At 55.1% G+C, this 26,183-nt stretch overlaps 1 protein-coding gene across 1 annotated transcript in view; it reads right to left on the reverse strand.

Annotated features, from left to right (window-relative positions):
* Window positions 1–11,943, reverse strand: part of PARVB (parvin beta) — a 93,289-nt gene extending 81,346 nt beyond the window's left edge. The window contains exon 1 of the mRNA XM_046012225.1: window positions 11,426–11,943. Coding sequence (XP_045868181.1) covers window positions 11,426–11,540 — 115 coding nt within the window. The 5' untranslated portion in view covers window positions 11,541–11,943. The remainder of the gene's footprint in view (window positions 1–11,425) is intronic.
* Between the last annotated feature and the right edge of the window lie 14,240 nt (window positions 11,944–26,183).

A 26,183-nucleotide genomic window follows, 5' to 3' on the forward strand; every position in this document is an offset into this window, starting at 1 on the left:
AGCCCTTGGCTTCCGGCCCCACATCACTCCACTGACACATCTCTGCCTTACACTGACTCCCCTCCCTCTTATAAGGACCTTGTGTCTACCTGGACACTCTGGGATAATGTCCCCATCTCAAATTCCTTAATCACATAAGCAAAGTCCCTCTGACTGTGGAAGGAGATGGAGTCACAGGTTCTAGGTACCCGGATGTGGACATCTTTGGGGGCCATTAATCGACCTACTGCACTGTCTTATCTTGTACACATTTCAAAGTGAGGTGCAGACAGGGATACCCTTCCCTCTAACCACACATATCACGAACTGGAGTTCAGTCTTTATTTATAGTTCTCATTTTCTTTTGAGTTAAGGTTTGCATACAATGAAACACGCTTTTTTTTTTAAGATTTTTTATTTATTTGTCAGAGAAAGGGAAAGAGAGCACAAGCAGGAGGAGCGGCAGGAAGAGGGAGATGCAGGCTCCCCGCTGAGCAAGGGGTCCGATGCAGAACTCGATCCTAGGACCCCGGGATCATGACCTGAGCCGAAGGCAGACACATAAAGGACTGAGCCACCCAGGCGTCCCGAAACACACACTCTTAAGTGCACGTGCCTGTGTATCTCAAACTCCCACCAGGATGGAGGGCATCCCTAGCCAAGCCCCATCCCCATCACAGAGACAACCATCGCTTTGTTTATCCACTGGAGAACTTCGCAGAAATGGCACCGCACGGTGTCCTCAGTGGGGTCTTTCCCAGGCACAGTGGTTTTGCAGGTCGCTGTGTTGCTGTGATCACTTCGTACCATACTTCGTCCCCTCCTATTGGCTCACAGTCTCCTGCCATAGGAACAACCCCCTGTCCATGACTCCATGCTCCCACTGATGGACAGCCGAGGTCCATCCAAGGTCCTTCCAGCCTTTAGCTGTTATGAATAAAGCTGCTATGAAGCTTCTTGTGCAGGCCTTCTCACGGATACAGGCTTCCATTTCTTGAGTCCATATCTCAGATTGGAACTGCTGAGTCATGGGGGGGGGCGGGAAATGGTGCATGTTTAGTTTCTAACGAAACGACCAAACTGACTTCCGAAGTTTGCACCCCCGTTCCAGCCCCGGAACGACTGAGAGCTCCAGCGGCCCCACATCCCCACCAAGGCACAGGTGACCATGTCAGCTGTCCTGGTGGGTGTGGAGTGGATCTGGTTCTCCTCTCTGTGGCTCATTTCCTGGATAACTAAGGATGCCTTTCTAGAGGCACACTGGCCATCCGTACATCTTTGGTGGAACGTCTGTCTAGACCTTTTATCTGTTCTTTTATGGGGTTTTGTTTTTTTTTTTTTTTTAATCACCAAGCTGTGGGAGTTCTTTACAAATCGTGGACGCCAGTCCTTTCTCAGACATGTGTTTCAGGAATTGTGAGAACTGGGAGTTACAGTAAGAAACATGTATGTTTGGTCTTCATCCCAGTTCCTGGCCCAGAGTTCCTAAAACACTAGCAATTTCCTAAGCGGTGAGAGAGACAGTCACCTCAGGAAAGGGCTGGTTGCCAGGGGAACCAACTCTGGGCTTAGAGAGTTGGAACCCTTCAACCCTTCCCACCCCTATCCCTACCCCCTCCCCACACTGCGCCCCCTGCCTCTCTTCCGTGAGGCTGCTCCTGAGTGCACCCTGGCATGGGAGCTGGAGAGATGACGAGCGAAAGGCTTCCCTGACCTCTGTGAACCACGCTAGCGAATTAATTCATGGACCCCGAGGACAGGGTCAGGGGAGCCTCTGACTTGTAACCGGCGGTCAGCAGCACGGGTGAGGACCCGGACTTTCAACTTGTGTCTGAAGGGTGGCGGGCAGTCTTGTAGGGCTGGGCCCCTAACCCGTGGGCCCGACACTGTCTCCCAGTGGACGCTGTCAGAATGAAGCTGAATTATAGGCCACCCAGCTGGTAAGAACCCCCACATCGGGACTGATGTCGGAGCTACAGCTGGTGATCGGAGAACGGCTACCAGAATCCGTGAAGACTTTCTCCCACTCCGCAGCATGACTGGGCCCAGTTTGAATTACATCACTGCGTTTAGTAACTCACGTAATCCCCCAACAACCCTAGGGTTAAGTACTCTTTACAGAAGAGGAAACCGAGGCACAGGGTAGGGAAGTACTTCCCCAAGGCCAAAGCCGCAAGCACAGCAAGATCCGTTCAATCCCTGGAAGTTGGGCCCCGAGATCCACGACCCTAACCGCCACCGAGACAGCTTCCTGCTTACTCAGCAAACACACGAAGACCACCTTCCATGGCCACAGATCATTTATCATCACTGGGCACTGAGCCAACAACCCGCGCAGGTGCATACAGGACGTGGCAATCCCCGGGGGGCAGAGAGGGGCCCCCACCTGTTGGATCAACATAAAGCCGGAGGGCAAAAGGGCTCGGGCGCAGAGGGACAGCGTTTGTGAGGGCCCCAGCCAAGGCAGATGGGGAGCGCGGGGCTGGCTGATGGTGGGGCAGGAGATGGAGTGAGCGAGGATCTGGGCTGCAGTCTCCGGGGGTCTGTCTTCTGTCTGTAAAGGCCAACGAGTCCATGCAGCACAGAATGGATCTCATCTGTCTTCTCGGGAGCACCTTCCTGCCCCTGTGGCCGAGCGCATCGCCAGTGGCAGAGAAGTAAGCAGCTTTACCGCAAACCAGCTGGGACGATCACTCATAAGTAAATCAGCTCTCCGGTTTGCAAGGCTGTGCACCCCCAAGCCCGGCTGCTGGGGGGCTTCAATCTCCCCGGCTGGCGGAGTGACCTCTGCAAGGGTCCGCGCTTCTCTGCGCCCCTGTCTGCTCATCCGCAAAATGGGAACAAGCACGTAGCACCCACTTTCCTGCCTCGGGTGAGCCTGAGAGGAGGTCATGCACGCGGCGTGGGCGCCGTGCCTGGACCGTCACAAGGGCCCCATGCGGCTTAGCCATGAGCTTGGCACCCATGGGTGGCCCATGGGTGCCTGGGTGGCTCAGTGGGTTAAGCCTCTGCCTTCGGCTCAGGTCATGACCCCAGGGTCCTGGAATCGAGCCCCACATCGGGCTCTCTGCTCAGCAGGGGGCCTGCTTCCCTTCCTCTCTCTCTGCCTGCCTCTCTGCCTACTTGTGATCTGTGTGTGTGTGTGTGTGTGTGTGTGTGTGTGTGTGTGTGTTAAATAAATAAATAAAACCTAAAAAAATTTTTTTAAAGATTTTATTTATTTACTTGACAGACACAGATCACAAGTAGGCAGAGAGGCAGGCAGAGAAAAGAGGAAGCAGGCTCCCCGCTGAGCAGAGAGCCCGACACAGGGCTCAATCCCAGGAGCCTGAGATCACCACCTGAGCAGAAGGCAGAGGCTTTAAGCCACTGAGCCATCCAGGCGGCCCCAAATGCCTGTTTTTAAAGAACTTATGTAACTTTGTTACCAGCAGCCACCTAGCTGCTTCCTGGAACACAATGAGAAAGCAGCAGCAGTTGAAACGGGGTCGTCAGAATCCGCGTTCTTTCCCCGTGAAGCCCAGACGCAGCCTCGGGCTCCTTCTTAACACAGGGGCACGCAGTCATCCCAAACCCAGCTGAGCCTGTTCTCAAGGGGAAGCCGCCCTGCCACCCCTGCTCTGACACCAGCCGAGCAGCTCTGGTGTCCGTGCCAATGGCCTACTTGCCAACATCGTCACTGCCTGAGCTCTCCCCCAAATCGCTGGCAGGGCTTCTCTTCCTTCAGCGCAGGTGCCCTCGCAGCGCCTGAGGGGGAGCACCACCGGGCTCCATGCGAGTCCCATGGGGAAAGGGGCTCGGGGATGACGCAGCAGGACCCGACCGGCAAGAAGGCGAGCCGACCGCCGGCTGGGCCCCCCGCCCACAGCCTCCCCATGGAACACGCTGCCTTTCTGGGGAACAGCGAGGACACACCAACTGGGAAGCACGGAGCCACTTACCCACCTCCCCGCTTCTCCACCTCACGAATGAGCAAGAGAGGCATCCATGGAGCCTCAAAGGGGTTCCCGCAGCCCCGACTCTCACAGCAGGTAGAAAAATCAAGGATTCCCCCTGCTTCCCCGGACCCATCCCGTGACTCCCAGGGGCTGGGAGCCCAGCAGACGATGCTAGAAACTGCGGCTCTGTTAGAACGAGAAAGCAGCTCTCGTCTGAGCACGTGTCACCAAGAAGAGTCTCAAGGATGCAAAAGCTCCCAGAAACTTCTAGAATGGAGTGCGTTGCATGGTACGCTCTTCACTCCCATAGCAATTAGTGCAGAGAAGGAGATTCACCGCACTGCGCCAACCCGTTTGCAGCGGGCCCCTCGGCTCATAACCTGTCCTTCAGCCCCACGTACTATAACAGATAGCAAATACGCTCCCTAGGAAGTAAAGCGATTTTGCATCTGAAACCTAAAAGGTGTACAGCGGAGGCAAAGAGAAAACAGGCTTCCTTAGGGCACGTGTTTTATGTGATAGAACCGCCTACTTGAAAACCAGAGAATCGGTAGGTAATGTTACCTGCCCTGTGCCGACCGCAGCAGGTGGAAATCAATCGCACGGAGCACTTGAAAACCGCTCCCAGCACGCGCTTACCCACTTAGATCTTATAAACATCCCTTAATTATTCTGACGACTGGACAGGGAGCGGGCTGGTAAGCTCACTTCGGGACGTGCGATAAATATTCATTCCAGGAAGCAGAGACAGGAATTCAAAGCAGAGCTCGGCTAATGAGCGTGGGGTTGCCAGGGCGACTCGACTCCTAGGGGACCACACAGGGACAGCCAAGATGCTAGGAGAACCGCACAGAGTTCGCTGCTCTTAAAGAGGCCGTCTCAGGACAGAAAGGTAGGGGACGTCAGAGTCACGGCTCTGCGCCCGGAATCAGTTTCCCTTTCTTTTCTTTTCTTTTTTTTAAAAAAGGTTTTATTTATTTATTTGACAGAAGGAGAGAAATCACAAGTAGGCAGAGAGGGAGAAGGAAGCAGGCTCCCTGCTGAGCAGAGAGCCCGATGCGGGCCTCGATCCCAGGACCCTGAGATCATGACCTGAGCCGAAGGCAGAGGCTTTAACCCACTGAGCCACCCAGGCGCCCTAGTTTCCCCTTCTTACCAAAGCAAAGATGCCAAGGGGCTCTGGTGGGCCACCAAGAACAAAAGCCCCATTTGGTACAAGTTGATGTGCCCTCGTGTGTTTCTCTTGTAAATGTCCCCCCCTTCCCCCGCCACCAAACATCCATGGAACAAACAGGCAGCAGGCTGGGTTTGAAGACCGCCATCAGGGTAATACTCAAAGGAAACGTCACAAAGCTCCCCCTGAACGCCACTTCCTCTCCGCCAGACAGAGGAAAAGCAGAACCGTGGTTTCCAGTGATTTCCACCCCACCGCCCCCAAGGAATACGCTGCAATCCAGGAGGTGAGCAGAGACGGTGCATTTCCTGCCCCACAGCGAGCTGCCCCCTCCGCGGTCAGAAGCAGCTCCAGGAAGAGGCATTTGGGTCTCGGGAAAGGGACCGGTTCCCGGCTTCTCTCCTCCATGACAGGCTCTGCGGAGAACCTCACGGGCCCAATGAATCCAAACAGGACTTACACGGGCTTCTCTTACAACAGACCATTCCAGAACTCACCACGTACGTGGCCCTGGTCCTCACCTACTCACATCCCTCCCCGAGCTCACCAGCCACTCTTTGCCTTCTCACAGATGAAGAGGCCGACTGACCTTAAACATGACCTGCACTCAATGTTCCAAGGGTCCCAGCCAAGGCGATCACATGAGCGCCCGGAAACGGCAAGGAATTCCAAGAGCCCTATGTCCCTGCCCAGAGAGACCAAACTCATTACAAATCCTTTTCCTGTGTGTTGCCACAAAGAAAGGCACTATTCCGTTTTTATTTTTTAAAGGTAAACCAGAGGGCAGTTGAGATCTGCTGTAAAAGCACGGAGAAGTCATGTCCCAGTTGGCACAATGTCCCGGACCGGATGCAGACTACCACGGACAGGCCCAGGTGCGTGGGCCGGGCACCGGGGATGCCTTGCAAGGCATGGGAGCTGGGTCCTGGGCAGAGAAGGCGGCCTCAGCTACTCTGTGTTCCTGCGAAGTGTCTTCATTCTTAGAGGGGAGGGGCCATGCCACAGGGGCTCCCTCCGCACGGTCCCCGGGGGGAGCCGTGGCACTGCCTGGGGGAAGCCCGTCTGCATCTGCCTGCCCCCGCTTCTTCACGGTGGCCCGCTCCCGCCCACTGCGCCCACAGCACCCACTGCGGCCTCCAGACCTTCTAAAGGAACATCCATCGCGGCTGACCATGACCCACACACCACACCAAGCCCAGCCGCCACCAACTGCCTGCCCTTCTCGAAAAGGGACTAGAGGAGTCTCCTCCAGCGCCCGGGGAGGGGAGCCCCATACTCGACCCCCTCCTCTGGCTCTTTCCCAGCCATCCTTTACATGCAACCAGGGACCCCCTCCTCCAGCTGGAACGCAGAACCACGGTCAGGTTGTGTCCCCCCCAGGTCACAGTCACCAGCTCTGAGGACATCATCCCTGCCCGGCCACCAGCTCCCCGCCTTCCAGGGGAGGGCACAGAGACTCCTCCACCCGCGTCCTTAGACCCCAGGTCCGGGTACCCCCTCCCTCTGCTGTCCTGGAAGGGAGGAGCAGCCTTCACCTCCCCTTTTGGGGCGTTCTGGCCACATTTCCTCTGAGCTTCCGTGGAAAACTCAAAACCTTGTATCTTCTAGGTAGCAGCTCTCGCCCATCTCTAAGAATCTGCTCCCCTCAGGATTGAACCTGCTCACCAGGAAGCCGTGACAGTGCCCAGGCCCTCTCCCTTCGAAGAACCGAACAGAGAGCCCAGATGCTGAGCCCCAGGGCCTGGGGTCCCGGAGTAACTTCCCCACCCCCGAGGGCTCCTCGGCCTTCCCCTGGAGTTCCGGAGACTGCCCAGGAAGGGAGCAGCCACTTGTCCATGCTGCCATTCTTATCAACGATGTTAGGGGATGCCCACAGCATTCCCCACCAACGTCCCCTGGGGGCAGAATCAGCCCCAGCTGAGAGCCACCGGTTTCAACCAGTGAAGTGCCTACGGGCTCCAGTTGGGTTCTCTCAAGTACAAAGTACCAAGTCTCCCCTGCGTAGACTTCGCCGTTAGTTAAGAGTGTCCGTGTCGCAGGACTCAACCACAACATCTCCGTGCAGGTACTACTGCGTCGGGTCCCGTGATTACGGAGCGGCGTTCAAGTGGGCTGCGCGGGGCTCCACGCAGCGTCCACACAGCAGATGGCTCTGTAAAAGTCACCGTGATCACAGGGCTTGACGGGGATGGTGCAGAGAATATTCTCTCCCGCGCGCTATTGAAGAAAAGAAGCATAATCATTTCAACCCACGGGGCAAGGTCACGGTCGCCCCGTGATCCCTTGAGCGCAGATCCCCAGGAAGGGCACCACAAATACTGGGCTCATTGATCAGTGCTTCTGCACCCAACGCTTGGAAGATGACCCGGGAGAGAAGCAGAGACCAGCCACAGACCGCGAGCAAGGCCCTGCGGAAGGCTCGTCGGGGAAAGAATCTGCAACTAAGTGACACGGAACTTGTAAAATCCAACACTAAGACATCAAACAACTGTGATTTAAAAACGAGCCAAATTGGGGCACCTGGGGAGCTCAGTGGGTGTAAGCCTCTGCCTTCGGCTCAGGTCGTGATCCCAGGGTCCTGGGATCGAGCCCCGCATCGGGCTCTCTGCTCAGCGGGGAGCCTGCTTCCTCCTCTCTCTCTGCCTGCTCTCTGCCTACTTGTGATCTCTCTCTCTCTGTCAAATAAATAAAATAAAAAATCTTAAAAAAAAATAAAAAAATAAAAACGAGCCAAAGACGTGAACACGCAGCACCTCACCAAAGGGGACGCACCGACGGCACGCACGCGCACGAAGAGATGCTGGAGGTCTGCAAGTCATCAGGGAACGGGAAACTAAGTCTGCTCGAGAAAAAGACATTTTCAGGGCGCCTGGGGGGCTCAGCTGCTTACGTGTCTGCCTTCGGCTCAGGTCATGATCCTGGGATCCTGGGACAAGTCCCGCATCGGGCTCCCTGCTCAGCTGGAATCTGCTTCTCCCTCTAGCTCTCACCCTGCTCGTGATCTCTCTCTCAAATAAATACATAAATCTAAACAAAACAAAGCAAGGACATTTACAGACACAAATAAAAAAACAGTCAGAGAACAGGAACTTCCTAAACGTTTCCTTCCTCGGAGCAAAGGAGGGACAGAGCCTCCAGGCTGGGCTCTGGTCGCTGGTGTCTGGGATGAGAGCAGGTCCTCAGTGCAGAGGATGGGGGACCCCCCCCACAGGGCCCCCTCCATCCAGGGCCAGCCTGGCCCCGGAGCTGGTTACACCCCTCTAGGGAGACTTGACAGGGCAGCTGCAGCCCTGGGGTGCCCCTGGCCCCACCTCCAGGCCCGCTGGGTCTCTGGGGCCTTCCATCCGAGGTCACGAGGGGGACCTGGTGAGAGGAGTCTGTCCAAACCAGCTTCTAGTAAGTTGTTCCACGAAGTCCCCGGGCCTTCTGGGGGCGGTGGGCTTGGTAAGCGTTCTTCCCACCCTTTTCCGACATCCGCACTTAGTCACAGTTCTGTTTTCTGAAGCAGGCCACCATGTGACCCGAAGTGGTTCCCTCCCGGAGCCCGTCAGCCTGAATCACGCCGCCAAGTTCAGCCACGCGCGCTTCCTGCATTGGTTCCTCCAAACCCCAGGTCAACGCGTTTCCTAAAACGCTCTCGCCTGAAGATGACGGGACGTTCACCCCACGTGTCCCCCCGCGCCTTGTAACAACCACGAGTTCCGCCGATCCGGGTGGAGTCCAAGGCCCACAGGCTCCCCGAATCCCTGACCTCCCTGAACCTTCACACCCTCCCTGACAGGGGCTTCGCCACGGCCCAGGCTCCCCAACGCACCGTCAACTTTCTAACAAAAAGGAAAACGAAACCGGCCGGCACCTGACAGCACCCAGTGACCTCTGAGCACCCACCCTCTTCCTGATGGTTCGATGGCAGGCAGATGCGTGTCAGCCCACGGGCCGGCCCCGCCCCGCCTCACAGACGGCGCCAAGAGCACAGAGCTCAGGCGGGCAGGCCGCCAAGGCAGCAAGGCCTGCCGGAGGGCTGACAACTCTCCGTTATTCGGGACCTCATGAGCCAGCCTCTGCCTCTCTGCTGCCCACTTCCCAGAAGCCTGGCCTGAAGCCCTTCCCAGCCCAGCCTCAAAACCCCCACCCCATTCCCGCATCTGAGCCCAATTAGGGTTTCTCGGCCTTCTGTTTATATGGGGGAACCCCAAGCAGGCCAGGCGCCCGAACTTTGAGAACCGAGGCGTGGGGAGCCAGCTAACTCATGCACAAAAGCAACAACAGCACTACCGCCAGCATCTGGGCCCTTCTGCTGCCTTCACCTCCCCGCTGCTCGTCACGGGATGCTCTGGTACCGGGATTCCCAGTGCACTAGTCAGACCAGACTGGCCCACAACGCACCAGACACACACGAGCTCCTGGAAGCAAAGACAAGAAGCATTTCCCTGTGCGCCCGGCCTGTTACTCAGGCTCGCGTTCTTCGTATTCCAAGGGCACAAACGGCACCCATAAAAAGCCGTGACAGTCCAGAACATTCCGCTGCCTTGCTAGCCAGTGACAAATTTCTTTCACCAGTTCCTTCTGATCCCAACCCAAGCGTGACCTGCTCTGGACCCTTCTCGACCGGCCTACGCTTCCGCACGTTCCTCAGAGCGCTCGGTATCTCCGTGTTCTGGTCCAGGCGCTCGTCACAGCCGCCGCCCCGTTCCGGAAGGCCGGAGCCTGGCCTGCATCCGTACTCCCCAGGCCGAACAAACTGGGACAGGGAAGCGGCATTTCTGACTGTGATTGTTCCAAGTCCCCAAGGGGACCTGAAATGACTTGTAGTGAGGGCCACATCGCGATAGCTGAGGACACACAGCACCGAGGCGGCAGGAATGACACAGAAGAGTGACTGTCATTTATCATTTGATAGGAAACAAATATAAGCCAGTTTGGGCCCTTAAATCGTAAGGTAAGGCTTGTCAGAGAGGAATGGCCAATTTGTTCCCGGATGTCTGGAAGCCCCAAAAGGGTGACAAGGCCCTACCCACAGGGAACGGAATCAAGTCATTTGGTAAAAGCTTCCCAGATGGGAGATGCCAGGGTACACCCCCCCCCCCAGCCATAAAAGTCCCCGAGGGGAATGCGTGGGGGTATGCACTTCACCCACGGCCCTAGAACTCATAGGTCTCTTGGAGAGATGAATGGAGGTCGGGTGTCCCCGCGGGTATGCGTCCTTGGGGTTCACTCAACCTGGAGCTACCAGGAGACTTTCTGGGACGTGTCAGCCTCCGTGGTTTCAGGAAACCAGTTCACACATCCCTCTCCCTGCCCTTTCTTCCCGGGACACCGGCCTGAAGCCAGCCTTCTCCCCCACCTGCCTTATCTCGGCGGCCTCTTCCGCCGCTCCTTCCTCCCAAGCACAACTCACCCAGACCCATCCGGAATCTGCCCCAGGGGAGGAATCTCCCGGCTGGAACAAAGGGAAAATTCAGGAATGCAGTCCACAGCGGAGTATTTAAAACACACACAGGCCTGCGGAAGGTCCGGGCCTTGCAACTCTGAGAAAACTTTAAAACTGTGAAAGGAGGCAGGTAGTTTTTTAGAAAGATTTTCCCAAGCACAGAAGTGGGAGGGGAGCTCTGCCGCCCTCGGTCACGGCACCCCCGCCCCACCCCGGCCTGTGGCCTGCACACGCTGCGCCCCTTTCCTTCCTCCCGGCTCCAGGGCGAGGGCCGCGTCCCCGGCAGGGGCTCCCGCCCCCAAAACACCAACCCGGCCCCTGGCCCGTGCCCAGCCCGCCCGAAGTGGCCAGATAATGCTCAACGCGAGGAGGGTCACCCGCAGGGCTGAGGGCAGTGGGCCCGCAGGCGGGGCTGCTCTGGAGCCGGGCTAAGCCAACAGCGACTCCGGCAGGCGGGAGCGCGGGAGAGGGGGACCCGGGCTCTCGCTCCAGGTCCCCCTTCCGCACCAGCGGCCATCTGCAAACCGCCGGGGAGGGGGCGGCCGGGCCGCGAAGACTCCCCGCCAGTGTTTAAAGGTCCAGGCAGGAGGAAGGAGCGAGGGTCAAGGGCGCTCCCGAAGGTCACGGCGGCGCGCCGCGCGGGGTCGGCGGGGGTGGGGGTGGCGGGGACCCGAGCACGCAAGCCGGGGAGTCACCGGCGAGGCCGGGCGGGGACGCGTGGTCCCGGCAGAGCTCGGGGACGCGCGCGCGCGGGGCCCGGAGGGGGCGGGGCCGCGGGGGCCGCGGGCGCGGGGCGGGGAGCCACCCCAAAGGGGCGCGGGGACGCCTGCGCGCGGGGACGCGTGGCCCCGGCGGGGCTCGGGGACGCCTGCGCGGCTGCAGGCCGGCGGCCGGCGCACTCACCCTCCTTGGTCTTCTTCTTCCTCGCCAGCGTGCCGCCGAGCTTGCCCAGGAACGACTCGTCCTTCTTCATCCTGTGGGGCCGCGGGGTGGGCGAGCGCAGCGGCGCGGAGGACATGGGCTGCGCGGGGGACAACGGCGGACGCAGCGCGTGTGGGAGCCGCTCGGGTCGCCGCCGCCGCCGCCGCCGCCCGCTCGGCCGCCCGGGGAGGGGCCCGCAGGGCGCGGCCCCAGCGCCCGCCCCCGCCCCGCGCCCGCCCCCGGCCCTGGAGCCGCCGCCGCCGAGGTCCGCGCTGTCCCGGCTCTGCCCCTTCCAGCCCCCCGGGACCGCGCGTCCGCTCCCGACCCCGAGAAGAGAAGGGGCTCGGTCCCGAGGGCCGCGTGGGACCGTCCCTCCCCCGGGCTCCCTGCGACCTTTCGTCCTACACGTTTGAGCCCTGCGCCCGCGTGCTCGGGTGTTGGTGCCAAGGCTCCTGCGAGGAGCGCGACGACGTGCGTCAAAGAACCGCAGGGATGGGTCATTTCACTTGTTGAGCTTCTGCCCAGTACCGGGCCTGGGACCGGGGAAACCCCCGCGAACGGTCCCCGCCGTTAAGAATCGGCGGTGTGATGGGCCCCGCCGGCTCCTGGGCGCCCTCCGAACACCTTGCCCGGTCCCAGGGGAGCTCAGGGTTTTTCCCAAGAGTCGACGTGAAGGCCCAGGAGTTCGGGCTGGCCTGGATTCAGGGGCAGGTGTCCAGGCAGAGAGAAGAGGGCAACCAGAGGGGACAGGGACCAGGCTCCAGGGAGGGCAGAAGGGTAAAGAGGGCCAGCCCGGCCTTGTAAATGCTGGAAGCCGAGCGGAGAAAGGATTTTCGGGTTGGGATGATGCAATCAGATTTGGGTCTGCCTATTTGACTATGGCAGAGACCAGGACCATGGGTGGAGGAGTAAGGCGGGAGCCTGCGGTACCAGTTCCAGGCCCTGGGTGACTTGGGAGGGAGGTGAACAGATCCCGGGAGACGCAAGTGGAAGGAGCCCCAGACTACGAGTCAGAAGAATTAAGGCTGTTTCCCGCTGGGCCAGGGCTGAGGGGTGAGGTCAGGCTGAGACTGAGGGTCCCCTGGGAAGGGCAGGAGAGTCTGGATCCCAAATGTGGCTCAAGGGTGAACGTTCTCCTCCGTGTCCGCTCAGTGCCCGCCACACTAACTCCTTCCGCACCGTTCAGCAAAGGTCGGTGTCGTCCAGTGAGTGCCAAACCCCGTCTTCCCACTGGGGGTGCACAGACCACAGGGACAAAGACTATCCTCCAGGACAGCACACGCAACCTGCAGTGACGCAGGACCCACGGGCATGCAGTTAGGAACCCAGTGAGGTGGGGGAGGCTTGCAGGGGTAGGGCCATCTGACCTGGGGTGGGGTAAAATCACTCTCGGCCTTTGTGCAGTGAAGGGAGAGAAGACTCAGCAGACAGAGGGGAGAGGGATGGGGAGAGAACGCTGAGTAAAGACAGGCACCTAGGGGTGTGAAGTGACAAGAAAAAAGGCACATGGCTGGCGTGGTTTGAGCATTTGGGGTGGGGAAGAACAAGATCATGCCCCATTCTGAGAGCCCCAAGGCTCTGAGAGGGTCTGAACAGAGGCCTGACCGGTTGGATTAATGCCGAGGGTGGATGGAAGCAAAAGCCAGGGCCACAGAGCAATTCAGAAGCTCCTGAAACAGGCCAGCCCTGAGTCTCCAAGGCCAAGTACCAAAGTGGTACCAGAGGGAAGGGACAGACAACAGTGAGCTTTGAGGGTTGCAAACCACGACATTTGGAAAATATTTGGATGCCGGGGTCAAGGGACAGCGGAGGGCCAGAGGTCTCTGAGGCTTTGGAAGGCCCCACTGAGGGTGTCTCTAGCCAGACTGGGGGAAACACAGAAAGGTTGCGAACTGGCTTATTGACATCCCAGTGGCACAGTTCGGCTAGACGGTGCTCTGAATCCTGGGGGGATGCTGTCATTGAGGGCGGGGGTCTCCGGCCCCTTTGAGAAGCTGATGCACAGAACCGACAGTTTAAAGAACGGCACACGTGATATATCCCACACTGCCTTGGGAGGCCCACAGACACCCTCTCCCTCCTGCTGCCTCAGCACAGCCCCGGCCCCGGGGTGGGGGCGGGGGGGAGCGGAAAGGTAACGTGGGAAGGAAAACAGAGCAGAGCCATGCTCCTGGGCCCCCAGAACTGGCAGCAGAGGGACAGTCCTGTGCCCGTCCCCATCAGTAATCAGTTGTTTGAATAGTTCATCAGCACGTCCAGCTTTCCAGCAAATGCACAGAACGTACAATCTTCCCTTTTTAACTGCTCCTATGAACAGCACAGAGACGTGCGGAATTCTACTTTTTTTTTTTTTTTGGAATCCTACTTTTAAAAATATCATTACACTATGAGCAAATTTCTCTGAACACACCTGAGCCTGACGATGCCCACCTGTTTCAAGCAGGACTACTCACGACAACCAAGTGATTTCCTAGCTCCTCGAGGAACTCCGCTGGGCCTTACGTGATCGTGGGGTTCCTGGCATGCTGTAGAAATCATGCAACGACTTCTCGGTTAAGTTTATAATCACTCCCTTTTCTGCAGAGCGACGATGTGTGATTCACAGACGCTGTTTGTCCCTCGCATGTTCTGGGCTGGAGAAGGGGATGATGTCTTATTAAAGGCAGCTTTGAAGATTATCTTAAATTACTGTGTGAGTTGCAATGGCTCATCTCGTGTGCGTCTCAGACAGCAGGTCAGACACTGACTTGATGGCTGTGGACTAATTTATATTTTTTTTCTGGGCTGGATGGAGGAGGGACAATGATACAACGCCTCCCCAACCAACCCAAATTCTCCTCGCTTCCTGGCCTGGCTCTTGGGGATTTTATACAGCATCCCCTCCGCGGTCGTCTAACCAAAACGACTTTCCAAATCGGTTTATAGAGCAGCAAACATCAATATTCACTTGAAGATTAGAAAGTGTTGGTTTTTAATTAAAAAGAGAATTTAACAAGAAGCTGAAGTGTGACCTTCGCTCCTGTCCTCATCAATTCCACCTTCCACGTCTTAGCACGTTACGGAAGGATAGCCCCCACCGTCGCTCTGGTACACTTTACATTGGGGAATAATTAGGAAAATCAGATTATGGGCAGCTGCCTCTATAGAAGAAAATCATTTGATTTTGAGTTTGAAGTGTGGCTTCCAAAAAGGCCAGTTCCTTATACGCTTAACGAAGGGCAAGGAACAAACATCTCACGAGTGCGGGCCGTAATTCCTGGCTGCATACTGAGCCCCACGCTGCGTGCTCTCGATCAACCCAATCACGCACATTCCTGCCGATCTTGCTATCTTTCCTGTAAAGGGACAGGCACGCTGGGCAACGCACGCAGATGTAATCTGTCCTAACAACAAAGAGGCTTAAACGTAACAAGTTAGGAGAATGCAGAAAGTGGTTGGTATGTTTGTACGATGCAATACTACTGAGCTATCAAAAAGAATGACCGAGGGGACGTTATCTTAAAAATGTCACGTGGAGAGGCCAGAGTACACACGGGGTCCATCCACGTGTTTGAAGTTCAAAAACAGGTGACCTCCTTCCTATGCTGAGAGCGGCTTCCCCCCACAGGAGAGGATCTTGCCTGGGTATGGGCACCAGGAAGTGGCCAGTGATGCAAATGGTCCATGAGTTGGCCTGGGTGGTAGTCACTCGGGTGTAGACCTGTCTGCCGAGCATTTGTGCATTTCCCTGTATGTCCGTGACACCTCTGTAAAGTCTTGGGGAGAAGAAAGTAAATAGGGGTGCCTGGGTGGCTCAGTGGGTTAAAGCCTCTGCCTTCCACTCAGGTCATGATCTCAAGGTCCTGGGATCGAGCCCCACATCGGACTCTCTGCTCAACAGGGAGCCTGCTTCCCCCTCTGTCTCTGCCTGCCTCTCTGCCTACTTGTGATCTCTGTCAAGTAAATAAAATCTTTTAAAAAAACAAAAAAAAAAAGAAAGAAAGAAAGTAAAGAAATGTTACTTCTCAGCAGGATGATTTGAGTTCTTGACCTTGCCTGCTTTGGGGTCTGTTCCTTATCAATGTGCCTCTTATGGCCCGAGGCTCCGTAAGCACATAAAGAAGGTTTTGAAGCTGCCTGCTTTCTCCGATTTCAAAAGAAGTGATGTCTTTCAGAAAAAAAAAAATAATAATAAAAAAAAAAACAGCTCTTAGCTCTTGGGGAGAGGATAGGGAGCTCATACTAGGGTGCGGACAGAGCCTATGAAATGTTTCCATGAGTTGCTCATTTTCAAACCTCCGAGCAGTTGTGGGAGAGTCAGGAGTGTGTGGAAAAGCGAGGGAAAGAATGAATTCAGTGATGAGGAAGCACCGTATTCCACACACCCCCCCCTTCAGGTGTTGCTCTGGGTGCGATCTTATGGCACACGGGGGGAGGGCGGGGGCAGCACTTCCAAACCCGCCTTGCTCATCGCGTCTAAAGTCATCTTGTGGACACGATGCTATTTAATTAGTTTGCTCCTGGAGCAGCCTGGCAGGAGACTGACGTGTGATTTGCACCGTAGCTGCTAGGAGCATGAAAAGATGACCACACTTGCCTGGAATTTAAAAAATTGTGGCGGTCACCCTTTCTCCCATACCACATGTGAGCAAAACATGAATCACGGACAGTCGTGATCAGCAGCCGCTTACCCGGTGATTTTGGAACCATCAGCAAACATTGAGACAAGGGAAGTTGGGTTTCCACTTATTAGCACCTCCTCTGAGTTGTCAGTTTGCATAGTAGGCAAATTAAACTACATATGCTCTTTGTTCCTAAAAATGTTTTATAGATGAGGGTGAGAGGTTGGCACCAAGATATTGATTCCTTCCAGGGAGGAGAATTGGTGAAGCCCTCTAAGAGATTATATCCCCAAGACTTCCCCCCAAGCTTTTAGAGCACAAGATCCTTGAAAAATGCCGTTCCCTTTAATATGGCTGGGAGAGCAGAGGCAAGGCCTGTTAGACATTCACACCTTAGTCTGAAGTTCTTTCACCATTAATTTGCCATCTATGTATCACCTGCGGCACAATAAAAGGCTTTGCCATCCTCCTCCCACCCATCTTGGGAGCAGTGAGGAAATGAGAGCTGTGCTTCGGGTGGTGGGGAGGATGATGAAGGGAGGGTGGGGCGCTCTGGCGCAGTAAGCCTTCCCCAAGCAGCTGGAGGAAGCAGATGCTACCACCACAGCCCATCCTGAGGTCATCACTGGAGCCGGGAAAGACGGTGGTGCCGGGCAGGGGTCTGTAAGTGGACAGTCCATGGACATGTTCAACTTTGCAAGCCATGCAGCCCGTCACGACTGCTCAGCTTTGCTGTTTCAGCCTGAAAGCAGCCACAGACAATAAATACATCCGCAGGCGAGTGTGGCTGTGTGCCAATAAAACTTTATCTGTGGGCACAGAAATTTACATTTCACATCACTTTCACTTGTCACCGAAGAGTCTTCTTTTGATCTTTTTTTCAAAACACTTAAAATGTAAACCATTTCTTTGCTCACAGGCCATACAGAGACAGGCATCGGGCCAGACTTCAGAGCCGACTGTGCGAAAACTGAATTTCGCTTTACCGCACATTTTGCCAGAAAGTCCTAGCAGCGGAAATGAGGATGGGACCACCAAATATCAGCGTTTAGAAGCTGACCGGGATTCAGATCCTGTTGTTTCGAACTCGGAGGAAGTAAGTCTACAAAATCCTTCCTTGCGTTCAGAATGCATTACCACAGCCCTTCCAAGAGTGGGTTGGTAACAATCCCACTTCTTATGTATCTTTTTCTATAAAACTCTCTGTACAATTATGTAAGGTAGAAGGACATTGCGACATGGCTTGCCTTTTTGGAAAACAGGAACCACCAAAATGTGCGTCTGTGATTATGTAAATCATGGCGGAGTCCAGCTGCACTCAACGTTTTATGAACAGGGAGGAGCTGTCTTCCTGGGGTGTGTGTGTGTGTGTGTGTGTGTGTGCGCGTGTCCGCGGTGTAGCGTTAAGAGGAAAAGCAGCATTCCAGGCCTGCGGTGAAACACTGCAAAGGCCCCAAACGCCTGCCCAGTGGCGCTTGCGCTCTAATGGCCAGGGAATCAAATTAGCATAGGGAAAGCCCACGTACGTGTGTGTGCATTTTACGTACATGTGTGCAGACATGCATGCGTTTTAGGTATAAATAAGCCTATTCGGAAGCTCACCTTTTAATCTCCAAACACTCTGTCAAAGGGGGAACGACTGATGGGAACTTTGCTTTTCTACCCGGCAGTACGTAAAAACAACAAATTGATGTTTATGTAGAGCGAGGAGAACGGATTTGAGGACTAATTAGAACACGCCTTGATTGAGAAAGCGGATCTTCAGGTGGAGAATGAGCGCCCGTTCAAAACAAGGCCATTCACCAGCCACCATTCGTTCAAGCTCTCCGCTCGCTCGCAGGGTCAAGTGTGTTCCCGGATTATGCACCTGCCACGCCTCCTGCGGTTCGCGGCTGAGCAGCTGGGAGCAAAGGAGGCTCTTGAATCGGGAGCGTGTTAGAACGTGGAGCTCCACTCTGTGTGGCAAGGGATCTTAGGACGGTCAAAATTCTGAATGGAGGGAAATCGGGAAGACGCGAGGCTTGAAAATTCGATTCAGCCTGTAGCGCTAGTTAAATGTTTACGTAAAAGGAGCTATTAAATTACGGATCTTAATATTTTTCTCAGAAGCGCCAGGTGGGCAGCAGAGCTCGGGCCCTTGAACTCAGGGTTCATGAGGTACAGAGTCTGTCCTGTGCAAACATTTTTCGACAAGGGAACGTAGTCGTTTTCGTGGAATCTGAAAGAAAAATGCAAAACGAGCGTCGCTGCTCTAGAAGCACCGCCCAGAGTGGACATTCGGTGAATCAGTGATGAGTCCCAGACGCCTTTCTCTGAAGGTGGAAAGAACCCAGCGACCCACTGGCCAGTGATTGGAGACACACAGCGCGGTCGACCCAGGCGTGTGTACGTGAGATGCGGACACGTGCCATGACGCGGAGGAACCCCGAGGACATCGTGCTCCGTGAAATGAGCCCGACACAAAAGGACAAGCCCTGTGCGCTTCCACTCCCGTCGAGTCCCCAGGGGAGTCACCGTCAGAGAGATGGAAGGTGGAACGGTGGTCACCAGGGCCCGCGGGAGGGGGCTGGGGACCGACAGTTGGGCGGGGGCAGAGTTTCGGTTTTGGAGGATCGAGACCGTTGGTGGTGACAGGTGCACAACGCTCTGGATGGACTCAAGGCCACGGAACGGCACACTTTTACATGGTCGCAATTTTAAGTCGTAGCTTATATATATTTTTTTACCATATATATATAATATATAATTTATGTATATAAATTTTTGTATATATTATAATATATATAATAATATATAATATATACAAAAATTTATATACATATATAATATATATAATATATATAATGTATATTATATATAATGTATATTATATATATAATGTATATGATATATAATATATATTATATATTATATATTATATAAAATATATATATATTTATATATATATATATAAAATATATATATATTTATATATATATATATAAAATATATATATATTTTTTTAATTTGGGGCCTAAGACCTGAAGGAAATCAAGTCCCAAAAGTAAAGGTAATTTAAGACACCGTAAAGGACGGCCTTGGGGTGTGGGTGAGACTAAGGCTTTCCTGCGGAGGGAGGTGACAGGATGCGGAGGGAGGTGACAGGAAGGTGAGACAGACAGAGCCGACAAGGAAGGAAGGAAGAACCGGGAGTGACAGACCCCGGGAGGCGGCAGAGGGTTGGCCCTTGGCCAAGAAAGAGCAGAAGATGGGTGCACCAGCGACCACGACCGGAGGAGGATGGAGGTGCAGAAGGCCATAGAAACGAGGCCTGCAGTGGTGGTGGTGAAAGGAGCCGTGGACAGGCCCTCCCGGCTAACCTGCAGCGCAAGGCCGGGGAGAACCACCCTCCCTTAGGCGAAGTCGCCGCAGCTCACCCGGGCACCGCAGCTGTCCCCGCCATCAGGGCCATCTGCCCGCCGACTCGCCTGTGCTCCCTGCCGCCCCCCTCACGGGCACCATCGTCTCTGCCTTTGCAGCCCACATCAGAGCCTTGCACACACTAGGAGCTCAGTGCTTGCTGAATGAATGAATGAATGAATTTAAGGCAAATGATCAATGACAGCAGGTTTGGCCACGTGGGGTGACAGGGATGTCTGCTCCCAGGCAGAAGAGCTTTTATCGATCGGGGCAAATTAAGGTTCCTCCTCGTACACTCGGCCCCGGCGACAGGTTCGGTGACAAAGGACACAGGAGAGGACGGCGCGACATGGAAATAGCAGGAACAAAGCTTCACTGTCACCAGCCCCGTTCCGGGGTCCTCTGCTACGCGGGGCATGGGGGCGCACCAGCGGCTGTGTGCGGTGGGGGAGGCGGTGCCCAGCGCCGGCGGTTGAAACCTCCTGGCGCTTCTTGGCCGGTCCACAAGGCCCACGGGAAGGGGACTTGACCTCTGTGTTCTTTCTCCCCAGTCTACCTGCCCAGTGCTCCTTGAAAATGTCAGGGCGGCCAAAGCAAGACAAGTCTGGGAAACTGTCACAGCCAGGAAGAGCCTAAGGGGACGGGATGGCCCAGCGTAATGGGGGATCCTGGATGGGGTCCTGGGCCGGAAAAGGACGTGAGGAAGAAATGAAGGAAATCTGAGTAGAGAGTTTAGTTAAAACAATATATTAACTAATTAATCGGTTCCTTAATTGTAGCAAAGGTACTCAGACTAACAGAAACCGTTAATCATAGAAGCTGGGCGTGGGGTAAGTGGGGACTCGGCATGATCTTTCACATTCATCTATAAATCGAAAACTGTAAAATGGAAAGTTTATTTTTAAAATATCATCATTAATTTTTAAAGAGCTGTGGCGTTTTTTCACCTTTATTGCAAATAAAGATTTTCGGGATTTTCAAAACTCCCGAGGAGGTCAGCCGGGGGATGTGTGATGAGTGAGACGCAGCACCAAGATCCTTTTTGAATCAATCGTCTATTTTTAGAATCCTTTTGGGCCAACGGTGCCTCATTTTCCTTAAAATTCATTTCGGAATGCTTAACCCTTTTGCCCGTTCTGGCTGAGTCAGAAGACGGGGCGGGGCGGGGGGAGCATCAGCTCAGCAAGGGGAAACTGAGGGGAGCCCAGAGGAGCGGCCACGTGCAAGGTCAAGAGGGTCACTCCCCAGCTTCCTGCAACAAATCCGCGGGCCGGCAGGGGACGTCTTAGCCCCTGGACGCATTCTCTCTCCCGTGCCATTGGCTCTACCACTGACCAGTAGAGACGCCCAGGGCAATCTCTAGATTGATTGTGGTTTCTTTTGTTTGTTTCTTTGGTTTTTTGTTTGTTTGGTTGGTTGGTTTTTGGTTACCAAGGCCCAGAAAAGTGGGGGACTCGTTTACTTCTGTTCTCTGAGGGGAGAACGACATACAAAGAGATAAGCCCCTTTCCAGACGCTGAGGGCTGGGAGGAGTGCATGTCAGGAGGGGTTTCCCGAGAAACAGATCGAATACATTCATATTGGAGGCACCTGGTCCAGCCCTCGCACCTGCGCGTGCAAGGTGTGAGCGAGTGAACAGGAGTGACAGGAGAGAGTTTCCAGACGGCTTAGGCTCCGACTTCTAAGCTGTGCTCTTCCAGTCCGAGCCAGGTTGCTGTTCCCCGCACTTGTGCAGAGGAGCAGGGGGAAGCTGTGTTCAGACAGAGAGGACCGAGGCCCTGGGGCAGCACTGAGCCCACAGGGGTGCGAAGGCAGGGCAGACTGGGGTGGTTCTTGCCGGCGGGGCGGCTCCGGCTGGTTCCTGTGGGTGCCTGGTGCTCAGGCGTCTGGATCACCGCTTAGGGGTGAACCCTGCTTAACCTTTACCCGCCATGGTAACCTCTCGGGAAATTCCAGACCCCCTCCACTCCGCACTTCCTCCCGGAGAGGATAGCATGTCAGTTTCCATCCCTCATGCTCAATGTCAAGACCATACCGCGGTCTCTTTATTGTTCTAATATTTCTAGCAGCAGCTCTATCTGCTTAGTATTTCAGGGAAATTACACTTCAATGAGCCGTAATTTCTGGGTATGATAATAAGATCGAAGCAGTTGTCTCTGGGTCTCTGACCCCATACAAGGAGGTCACCTTCTCTTCTGCAGTGATGGATGGCTGCGGGCTTGCTATTATCGCAACCATCCCAAGTCAGTGGTTCTAATTGACCGGCGCATCTATCCAGTGATGAATGTAGGAAATGCTTCCTCCATTAGAAACTAATTGATTGAAAAGGGGAAGAAAAAAATAGAAATAAAAACCGGGCAGAGAGGCTATAATTTTCAGCTTGTCCAGAGTCACAGAATGTGTTTTCTTTTCCAAAACTGATTACTATTTATTTTCCCAGCCAGATAATGCTGAATCTTCTGCACGAACGTTCTTTGTTCTTAACGTTATCTAATGATTTGGCAGAGGAATCCAGTAATTCACTTGTCACAAAGACGCCACGTAGAAAGTCACAACTCAGGCGCGGGGACAAGACGTCCGGATGACCGTTAGCCCCACTCCAGCAAAGCGTGGTTCATTTGCCAAGCCGGGACAGCTGGCTTGACCCCGGGACAGCAGGGCTGGGACAGCTTCCCACAGCTCACGTCTCAAATTGGAGCATCTAAGTGTGGCCGTTAAGACGTGTACATTTCACTCCAGTCTCATACTGTTATGTTTTCTCTTTATGGCACTTCTAGGAAATACCAATACAGAAAAGACTCCAATTTTCTCCCTGCTCACGCACCGTCCTCTGGATCACATCTACAGCCCAAGGCAGCCCCGGCCCCCTCCCATACCAACTCCACCCCCGACCCAACCGGGGCTTCCGTCTTCAGTTCCGACGGCGCACCAAGCCCCTTACATCCATTTCCTGCTGCACAGTTTCCGCCACAAGAGCAGTCTGAGGGCGGGGAGGTGACATGATTTCTATCTGAGGCTAAGAGGGTTTGTCATTCCCAGCTGTCCCTCCTCTTCAGGTCCGTCTGGAGGCTCTCACATTCCTGGCATCCCCAGCATTAGGCTACAGCTGACACCACCATGCTGTCTGGGGAGGACCCCGCAGCCTGAAATCACGGGCTTTGGACGGTGAGAGATGGGTGTGTGGTCCACGGGCCCTTGGCGGTCCCTGAGACTTCCAGGGTCTGTGAGGTCAAACGGATTTTTATACGACCAAGATATTACTGAGTGACTTGGCTCACGGGGATGTTGGCTCTCCTGGTGCCCGTGTTGCGGTGGGTATCAGTGCTGGTGCCCCAGGAGGGCGCCTCCTAGCGGTCACTGAGCTCCCGTCGGTGCGTGCAGAGCAAAGCGCACACCTATAGGCTCACTGGACCTCGGCCTTGGCAAAGCGGAGAAGGCCGGTTCCCTTGGAGCTCAGCGGCGTCCCTCCGTGTGAGGACACAGGAGCATGCCGAGAGTTTGCACGTGGAGACACGTCCGCTCGGGGAACGTACTCCGGGGCTGGGGCTTGGGCAGGACCGGCTGCACCGTAACTTGAAGGAGCAACTGACCAACGGGTGATCCGGGCTTGGGTATTTGGTGGACATTTCCTTGAAAATGAATGAAGGGGGTTTCCGGGAAAGCAACTGACAGCTCTTTGCGGTCACTGATGACATGAGCACTTCCACATGAGAACTGGCCGCCTTGGGGCCACCACCGCGGGCTTGGCAGCTTCACAGCATGTGAAGGTTTTTCTGAGGAAAGCAGGAGTGACATTAATACATGTGATCTCGGGGCGCCTGGGGGGCTCAGTGGGTTAAGCCTCTGCCTTCGGCCTAGGTCATGACCCCAGGGTCCTGGAATCGAGCCCCGCATCCGGCTCTCTGCTCAGCGGGGAGCCTGCTTCCTCCTCTCTCTCTGCCTGCCTCTCTGCCTACTTGTGATCTCTGTCTGTCCAATAAATAAATAAAATCTTTAAAAAAAAAAAAAAAAAGGACACAAAGGAATTTATGTGCTGTTCCCGGGGCTCCCATTTTGGATGCTGTGAACAAGCTTTCAGTGTTACATGGTACAGCTCATCGGCTGTGTCCCCTCCTGTGAGTGGGAACTGAGGCTTTAGAGATGCCTGTGAGTGTCATGCCTAGTACCGAAGAAGCTGGATCTGGCTAGCCGCAGAGCTGAACGGCAAGCGAGTGCCTACTGTCCTCTCCTTGGACCGACTGCTCAAGAACAGATGATGCTGTCTGTGGTGCGACCTGTGGGCTGGCATTTATCTGGGGCAGAGGAAGGACCCGTGGGCTGGCACTTGGCTGGGGCAGAGGAAGGACCGGAGAAAACCCACTGGGACTGTGCTCTCCTCCATCGCAGACAAGTGAACCACCCAAATCCCCTCCTTGACAGACGCAAGCAGAGGCCCGGAGGACAGAAGGGGATTTGGGGAACAGCCCGCACAGTTAGAGCCCGGCCCCGACCTGGGGCTCACCGTCTGTCCACCCTGACAGTTGTCCCCAGAAGACTTGCCTCCTCCCCGGCCCTGCTTCCCCTCCTGATGGGCCAAAGGCAGGAAGCACAGAGGAGAGAGAAGGCCTGCATGGGGGATGTGGGTGGGGGTGTCCAGTCACTGGCTGAAGGCCCTGCCCTGCTCCAGCCCTCTGCCGCCCTGGGCATGTTGTTAGACCCAGTTTTTTTTTTTTTTTTTTTTTTTAAGATTTTATTTATTTATTTGACAGAGAGAGATCACAAGTAGGCAGAGAGGCAGGCAGAGAGAGAGAGGGGAAGAGAAGCAGGCTCCCTGCTGAGCAGAGAGCCTGATGCGGGGCTCGATCCCAGGACCCTGAGATCATGACCTGAGCCGAAGGCAGCGGCTTTAACCCACTGAGCCACCCAGGTGCCCCTAGACCCAGTTTTTTTAAGAGACGCTAGAGATGTGAATTTTGGGGACGGCCGCCTGATCTTAAACACTTTATTTAAGACCCAGCTCTCTTGGGGCGCCTGGCTGGCCCAGTGGATAGAGCACGCAACTCTCGATCTTGGGGTCAAGGGTTCAAGCCCCACGATGCGTATGGAGCCTACTTTAGACAAAATAAATATCAAAATAAAATAATAGAGCATAGCTGTGTGGTCCTCTCTGGGGACCTCTGAACATAGGCTGTAGTTGAACACGTCTAACTGTCCCAAAGGTGAGTTTATATGATCTTTAAAAAAAGAAAGCAAACCCACAAACTAAAGAGAATTCTCAGCTGGAGGAGACGTGCATGTGAGGAAGGCAGGGCCTCTGCTGGAAGCGGCGAGGGGACATGTGACCCGAGGTTGCCATGGCAGAGCCTCCCTGGTGCGGGCTGCCGGCCGGCTGGCTGTCCCCTGACCCAGGAACACTGGCACTTGGCAGGACAGCCTGCTGCCTGGCTGGATGGTCAGCCCCGCGGAGCCGCTGGCCCTGGCCAGTGAGCAGGCTGCCCAGGAAGCTGCCGGTAGAGGTCATTCGCTGCGTGCGCAGACACAAGTTCATGGTAATGGAGGACGTGGCTTTGTCTCCCATGAAAATCGGGCTCCCTGAGGTCAGTCTCCTCCTTACAAACAGCAGCAGGCGGCCCTCTGGGGAAAGCAGCTGCGGTCTCGGTCCGGACAGAGAAGTGGGCTTAGTGGCCTGCGTAAAACTTACTCTGCTCGGTTCCAGGCCCCGACACGCAGGGAGTCACAGAGAAATGGAGCGGCACGAGGATGCGAAGCTTCCCCGAGGCAGGGCGGCAGTCTGGAGGGGTTCCTTAGCTTTTCACGTTTCTTTTCCACCATCGCGGACGGCCTGAAACGGCAGCGGGGAAAAACTGCTTCCCGCGACGGAACTCGCCTGGTTTCCGGCCTTTCCTGAGAAGCACTCCGTGAAACATTTGCTCAAGCTCCCGTCTGCACACCGAATCCCTCCTGGGAATGGGCAGAATCCCACCATCACCCACTTCCGCTCCCCCTGGCCCCCACCGCCTGGCCTGGCGCGATCTAGCAGAGGAGCCGGGGCGGCGACCCGGGCAGGGCGGGGTGGGACCTGCAGGCTTTCAAAACTCACTTCTGGGCTCTCCGCTGGCTGGGGAGACGGAGTCTCACAGGTCACAGTGTCGGAGAGAATTCTTCGGGTTTTACTTAATTTACAGTCCGAACATGACAGTGTTAGGACACGGGCATATCATTTTGCCCAAGGCATAAACGTGAGACTATAAACAATAAAATAACTCAGGGGAAAAAGTGTATTTCCCCGCGTTCCCAACTTATCAGAAAGGCTAAACTGCTGTTTCTTACACATTCTCGCAAAATCGCCATAGTTTCCACAGGAAATGGGGCAAGACAGTCCCGGGGGGGCCCGAGAGCTTGGCCTGGGGACAGCGGGGGGCCTTGGTCTCAAGCGGCTCCTGAAACCCAAGCTCACTTGGCAGAGACAAGCTACAGGGAGGACTGCAAGGGACGGGAGCTCAGCCCCAGCTCAGAGAGGGAAAAATCCACCAGTAAAACGCTCCTGGGCACCGTCGGCAGCCCTGGGCGTTTCTCCAGAAGAATTCGAAGGAGGTTTAACTTTCAAAAAATTTTTTTTCATGTGACTAATTAAGTATATCCTGAACTATCACTTTGAGAGATACAAGGTATGTGCAGGGGAGTAACAGGCCCCCCAAAGATGTCCATGTTCTAATTCCTGGAACCTGTGGCCATCACGTAACACGACAAAGGGGAATTAA

Source organism: Meles meles, chromosome 7, assembly GCF_922984935.1.
Source record: "Meles meles chromosome 7, mMelMel3.1 paternal haplotype, whole genome shotgun sequence".
NCBI classification, from domain to species: domain Eukaryota; kingdom Metazoa; phylum Chordata; class Mammalia; order Carnivora; family Mustelidae; genus Meles; species Meles meles.